The sequence below is a fragment of the Patiria miniata genome, unplaced genomic scaffold, assembly GCF_015706575.1.
Source record: "Patiria miniata isolate m_02_andy unplaced genomic scaffold, ASM1570657v1 HiC_scaffold_3, whole genome shotgun sequence".
Taxonomy (NCBI): domain Eukaryota; kingdom Metazoa; phylum Echinodermata; class Asteroidea; order Valvatida; family Asterinidae; genus Patiria; species Patiria miniata.
Genome location: NW_024037069.1, coordinates 23,154,993 through 23,162,209, shown reverse-complemented (window position 1 = coordinate 23,162,209; position 7,217 = coordinate 23,154,993). Strand labels below are relative to the sequence as shown.

Genomic DNA, 7,217 nt, shown 5'->3' with positions numbered 1-7,217 from the left:
GATATTTCATCTTAGCTCAACTTAAACAATTACGAAACAAAGCTTTTCGTTTTCTTATTATTACTTCTGAGCTTGATTACGTAAGATCCTTGCAGTTGCCTTGTATATGTAAATTTATAACCATCGTCAACGATATCACGACGTAACACCGGAGCGGACTTGAGTACGCGCTACGCGTGCGTCTTTTACTGAACCGAGTGGTTTTCGTCTTCACGAAGCCTACACCCACCACTGCGCGCTCGCTCAGTACAAGTTACACCCATCTCTATTTCACCGGTTTAAAGGCTTTTATTAAACTTTTCTGCAATCCCACAATAACACGGATTAATTTTATTCCTTTCAAACCTTTTAAAAACGTTTTTAAAATAGTATTTTCGTAACTTTGTGGAAACGAAAATCGTTCGCGCCAATGTCCGATTTGCGCGCACACACAGTGACCCAAATGTGTCGTGTGGAGCGGGGTTTTCACGGGGTAACATGTTAAAGTGGACCTGGGTGTTACTTCGGTGACGCTGTGCTATGCATCATGCCTTTGCATTTCTTCTAAACTTTATAGTTCTTGGAAATAGTCTTTATACGTAATCAGTGGCGTACTAGCCAGGAATTTTTCAGTGGGGGGGGGGGGGGGGGGGGGGGGGCTGGGGGGGCGCTGGGGGGGGGGGGCGCTGGGGGGCGCTGGGGGGGGGGCTGGAACATTTCATGGGGGGGGGGCGTCATGTAGGGGCGTCAATCGCTTCTCAAAAGTGGGGGGGGGGGGACATACCTTGATCAGAACTGATGCGAGCGCGAAGCGCGAAGCGCGAAGCCCTTACGGCGTGGGGGTTCGGGGTTCTAGATGTTCTGTGGTGTGATCTGAAGCAATTTCTTACCACTTTCCTCCATGCTTTAACTAATATTTTCTTAGCAAAAGATAGTTATTTGAACATTGTTTTCGATGTTGGAGTCATTGAATCAGCTATCGGTATTCTGAGCTATAGGCGTGTGGTTCGGGGCCCGCTTAAGGGCCCCCAAAATTTTTGGATTCTAAAAGCTCTGTGGTGCAATCTGAGGCAATTTCTGACCACTTTAACCAATATTTTCTTCTTCTTTTTTTTTTTTTTGGGGGGGGACATTTGATATTATACGTAATCAGTGGCGTACTAGCCAGGAATTTTTCAGTGGGGGGGGGGGGGGGGGGTGGGGGGGCTGGGGGGGGGGCGCTTGGGGGGCGCTGGAACATTTCATGGGGGGGGGCGTCATGTAGGGGCGTCAATCGCTTCTCAAAAGTGGGGGGGGGGGACATACCTTGATCAGAACTGATGCGAGCGCGAAGCGCGAAGCGCGAAGCCCTTACGGCGTGGGGGTTCGGGGTTCTAGATGTTCTGTGGTGTGATCTGAAGCAATTTCTTACCACTTTCCTCCATGCTTTAACTAATATTTTCTTAGCAAAAGATAGTTATTTGAACATTGTTTTCGATGTTGGAGTCATTGAATCAGCTATCGGTATTCTGAGCTATAGGCGTGTGGTTCGGGGCCCGCTTAAGGGCCCCCAAAATTTTTGGATTCTAAAAGCTCTGTGGTGCAATCTGAGGCAATTTCTGACCACTTTAACCAATATTTTCTTCTTCTTTTTTTTGGGTGGGGGGGGACATTTGATATTATACGTAATCAGTGGCGTACTAGCCAGGAATTTTTCAGTGGGGGGGGGGGGGGGCTGGGGGGGGGCGCTTGGGGGGCGCTGGAACATTTCATGGGGGGGGGCGTCATGTAGGGGCGTCAATCGCTTCTCAAAAGTGGGGGGGGACCTACCTTGATCAGAACTGATGCGAGCGCGAAGCGCGAAGCGCGAAGCCCTTACGGCGTGGGGGTTCGGGGTTCTAGATGTTCTGTGGTGTAATCTGAAGCAATTTCTTACCACTTTCCTCCATGCTTTAACTAATATTTTCTTAGCAAAAGATAGTTATTTGAACATTGTTTTCGATGTTGGAGTCATTGAATCAGCTATCGGTATTCTGAGCTATAGGCGTGTGGTTCGGGGCCCGCTTAAGGGCCCCCAAAATTTTTGGATTCTAAAAGCTCTGTGGTGCAATCTGAGGCAATTTCTGACCACTTTAACCAATATTTTCTTCTTCTTTTTTTTTTGGGGGGGGGGACATTTGATATTGTGTCCCCCACCCTTCAAAAAGTGGGGGGGGGGGGGGGGACGACCAGTAGGGAATGCACACAATAGGGAACAAAAGATTGTATTCGTCTCCACAGGGCAATTTCAAAAGATGAATACGTCTCCATAAGGTTATCACGAAAAAGATATATGAACTTAACTCACAAACTAGGAATTTCCAAGGTATGTTGATCCGTCGCAAATGGAAGAGTTTTAGAAAAGGGATATTAAGTCCGAATTTCAGCCAAGAAAATAAATTCTGGTTAAAATAAGAGCATTTTAAAACTAAACTTTCAAACTCGAAAACTGTATTCCACGCGAACAAAGAAATGTCTCCGCAAGGATACACATTTCAGTATGTGTGGCGTGTTTAGCATGTATCGCCACACCCGTACAACCAAGTCATTTTGTTGTCCGACATGTTCAAATTGCCGGATTCGTAATTCCGAATCCACACCTTACTAAAGATTCGTCGTTTCGAATCCACACTTTTAACAATAGTGTGACGTCATGGCAATGGGTAATAATTTACGATCGAATTTACTCGGCGCTTAAATCACGAATCCACGAACATTTCGATTTTTTAAAATCATTCTTCTGGTTTATTAAAGCCACTATCGCAGCCCAAAAGCTGAATTGAAATGGCATTACTGTACAATGAACAACTTTTAAACTAGTAAACATTCAATACAAAAAAGCACTTTACAATTAGTAAGAAATAAAACATTTAAAAATCTTTAAATAAAATTTAAATCTTCTGAACGAAATTAAAAGGAATGTAATGTCCTGCAATAAATAAATTTGCTTGTTTATTTTTTGGAGGCGCCCTTTAAAAGTGGTTTTAAATGGCGCGCTCCAGTTCAGAAATTGCGCACGCTATTCAGAACGAATAAGGAGCGTCCCGTTCTTATAGGTTACTTCTTGTCGTGGGCCCATTTTTTTCGTGCGATGTTCCGTTGGAGAGCTCATAACTAATATAGGCCTAATGAAAGGCAATTATCAATTCAGTTTGAAAAACTATTTTGAACGTTGCCACACCCAAAAAGCACGTATACATCAACTTTAACTTAAATGACTCATTGTTTTGTTACTCTCTTCACCCGTTTTCACCCATTTACTATTGATTTGTAAATAAGGTTATTATCTTCAAACTGGTATAGAATTTGAGAGATTCTATACCAGTTCATTACCTCCACCAATTCACAGCTTGTGATTTTTGTCCGTGGACGTATAGTGGTTTATTATTCATTCATAAATACCTCAGACAGTTTAGCTATTCCTATTGGTCGAGAGCCCGTCACGTGGCCGGTATTAAACGGATGATAAAGACATGGCTAGCTGGTCTTAAACACTTTTCCAGTGTCACAATAAAATGTGGACTCCTAAAAATCCAGTGCCTCTTACCATTTCATTGGTTAAACGTTCACAATCCTCACGTAGGCATGCGCAACACTACAAGCGAGTCAGAATTTAATAGTTCTAAATTCAAAACGCAACGCCCCAGGTGCGTTCTGCGTGACATCGCGCAGAACATGTTACGCGCGCGTCAATCTCCATAAAAGGGTTGTTTACATCTTACTCGCCAGCTGAACACTCCATTATTTTGCTAGAGGGATGTTTCAAAAAGCATGAAGTGAACTTGTTGAACAAAATCGGGATTTTTTGAACGAATTATTTGGAATTTTTTTACGGATAAGGTATTTATGAATGGGAATAAATATGTGCTCGTTCGGTATTTATCACTCGTTTAATACCGCTTAGAGTCTGGGTGCTGATAATTACCCTCGCCTCCGGCTCGGGTAATTATCAGCACCCAGACTCTAAGCGGTATTAAACGAGTGATAAAAACCTCCGGAGCACACATTTATTCCCTTATTTTTGATTCTATTATCTGTCCAATAAGGTTTCATGTTCTGGACTGCCGCTGCGTGCCCGTGTTTCATTGGCCAAGAGTGGGATCCAGCGACCAATCGTCTGCGAGGGGCGTTACCCTTCAACGATCCCTGCCAGTGCACCTCTGTTGAACTGGGTGGAGTCAACGTGATTCGTCCCCAACGACCGTTTCGTGCGTCGTACTTCGACGCACCACTTCAACTGCCTGAGATCAGGATGCGACTCAATTGCAGCGTTTACGGTACAGATTTAGAACTATAGACCCATGTCGAAATGTAGAGACCCTAAATATATCAAAAATAGATGGACACATTTGGATTAAAAACAATGTCCGTAAATTTACGGACTCCGTAAAGTGAAATATTCCGTATTTTCGCCGTAATTTTACGGACTTTCCGTAAATGCAAATATTAATTATGCTAATTAGCGTGATTACAATCAACCACATCGGCCCAAACACCTACACATAATTCCGTATTCCTGCAGCAAAATTTCCGGAAAAGTTTTTTCATTCTGTAAAATAAACAGACCCTTAAACTGAGTTTGGACATGTGCACACGGTTTTGGTTGAAATAACAATATGTAGTATATTATGTGTAGGTGTTTGGGCAAATGTGGTTGATTGTAATCACGCTAATTAGCATAATTAATATTTGCATTTACGGATGTCCGTAAAATTACGGCGAAAATACGGAATATTTCACTTTACGGTGTCCGTAAATTTACGGACTTTTTAACAGTGTAGCAAATACTGATATGCCCTCTCACTGTTGTCCTTATAAGAGGTGCACATTAAGGACCCTCCTTCCAAAGGTTCACCCATCTTTTCAGAAAAAGGGCAACATCCAAAGGAGCTTTTTCCCTTTTCTGTCAGTAAAAGAAACCTTGAAATAATAACCTCTTTTTATCCTCGTTCCTTCCACATACATGTAGCATTTATGGCGCTTGGAAAGTGCGGAACACAAGATATTTCTGGTAAACTATGTTTTACTAAGAAAACATCTTACTTGCCTGGTGTTCCTTCAATTTGGATTAAAGATAGGAGGTGAAAAAAGGCACCTGTTGTACACTTTAAAACAAATCTGCATGAGAAAAACTCACTCAGCCATCAACATCTTATGCTTGTTAAACTCATATTTTACAAAGTCAATTGCCTGTATTCATGGCTATTCATAACTTGATCAAACCATGTATAAACTTCCTGAATCCTTCGCTTCATAGTTTGCTCTGATGAGGAACCTCTCGGCATGCAGGATGGGCGCATCAAAGACGAACAGATTACTGCTTCGTCTTATTATCAGAATAAGCTGAACCATGGACCTGCCAAGGCGCGCCTCGATACCCAGGGTACTATTGAATTTCCTGTGTCAAAAATAAAATGCACCAATATTCGTAAAGATCAAATAAAAGCACCGTCATGGAGTTATTTCTGTTCGTTCCTGGTGCGATTCTCTGAAGTCCAAGTATAATGCATAATGGCAACAGTCATCATCACGGGCAGGGCAGGGGTGGGTTGGCAAAATGGACAGGGGCGTCACAAAACCAATTTGAAAGGGAAGGGGGCACAAATTTGGCGGCAGACCCACCGTGCTGGGAGGTCGTCCCTCCATCGTTTCCATTGCTTTCAAAATAATGTACAAACTGATTGGGGAAAAAAGACATTCGTTTTCAGGTGAATTAGCAGCCCAAACGACATTTCATTTTATATTATTGTTGAACAGCCTATGCATCTGCGTGGTGCTATGACAGACACAGAGAAACTGACCCAGATCATCCCTGGATTCAGGTGGAGTTCAACTCAGAGGTCTACGTCACAGGACTGGTCACCCAAGCCCGAGGTGGTGACATTCATAACACTAATCACCAGCGAGTCACGCGTTACAGAGTGACACACAGCCGTGACGGTCAGTCATGGGATCACGTGACTGGTGCTGATAGCATGTCCGAGGAGGTATGGCTTTTTTTGGGGGGGGGGAGCAAAACCAAGCGTAAACGCCACTCGCGAAAAGAAAAGGGTTTAGGAGAAAAATAACCACACAGTCGCACAAAAACGGACTTTATGTTCTTCCAGCTAATCATGGTACACTCATAGGGCTGTGCTTTTCTCCGGATGGCATACCAGTGCCAGTGACAAAGTCTATACGAGGCCTGTTGGGTTTCAGTTTGGCTAGGTTGCTGCTGAATTATTCGTACAATGCATTGACATGGATTATACCTATTATTATTTCTACCGGCAGAATTAGGTATGTGCATCCATGTGTGCTCAAACCAACTTGGTTGGCACTATTATGCCAAATACTGTCAGTGCGGTGCACAAGAAACAAACGCATTTCCAGTTCAATAAAGCATCAGGCAGCTATGAAAAAATGAAGACATTAACACTGTGTGCGAGGTTTAAAGGTGATTCGTGACTCGAATTCGGACTTGGACTCACCTTTGTGACTCGTACCTCGGACTCGACCTGCATGACTCGGGACTCGGGACTCGGACTCGGGAGAGTTGACTAGGACTCGGGCTCGATGTTTGGTGATTCGTATACAAGTCTGCCAATGTGGCGATTTCATTCAAATCGGAATTGGTGTTGAAATGAAATTCTTTTTTTTTTTTTTACAGTTCACTGGTAATAGCATCGACCAAAGCTACGATCATCAGGTGACAGCTCGATTTGGAACGGTCCTGCGCACTCGATTCCTGCGCATCCTGCCAACCGACTGGAAGGGCCACTGCAGTATGCGCTTTGAAGTGTTGGGGTGCCAAAATCTCACTGTCTGAGATATTTCTGTGTCTTGTATTCAAGAGAGTGAAAGTTTAAATCTCGAAACAAAAACTGCGCTGATGGCCAACAATTTAGTGACAGGTCTGAGAAGAGTTCAGAGCACAAAATTACGTTTGTAAATGAAAATAAATCTTAAAATCAAAACTGTTTTTGTGAGCACCAGGAATGTTATCCCTTGCAATTAAAATTTGCACGATTTATGTTTCTCTTTAATCAAACTATCCGCCAAACTGTACATCGAGATGCTTTATATGCATTTCTTTCTTTTGAAGCAACGAAATTACCCAAAGGGTGCATAACAACCCAGGTGGACTGTTGAACGATTGGCTCAGTTGCCAACATGGGCGTCGCGAGGGGGAGGGGGCAAGGGGGGCACTTGCCCCCCCCCTGGAAAAGCCAAAAAAAAAA

The 7,217-nt window shown here is 43.4% G+C and overlaps 1 protein-coding gene across 1 annotated transcript; it reads left to right on the top strand.

Moving 5' to 3' along the window:
* Window positions 1-2,650: 2,650 nt before the first annotated feature.
* LOC119736563 (lactadherin-like) lies at window positions 2,651-6,805 on the top strand. Its single transcript, XM_038210577.1, has 5 exons — window positions 2,651-2,660; window positions 4,044-4,274; window positions 5,255-5,380; window positions 5,755-5,984; window positions 6,647-6,805. Exons 1-5 carry the CDS (start codon window positions 2,651-2,653, stop codon window positions 6,803-6,805), a joined length of 756 nt encoding a protein of 251 aa, XP_038066505.1.
* Window positions 6,806-7,217: the final 412 nt, after the last annotated feature.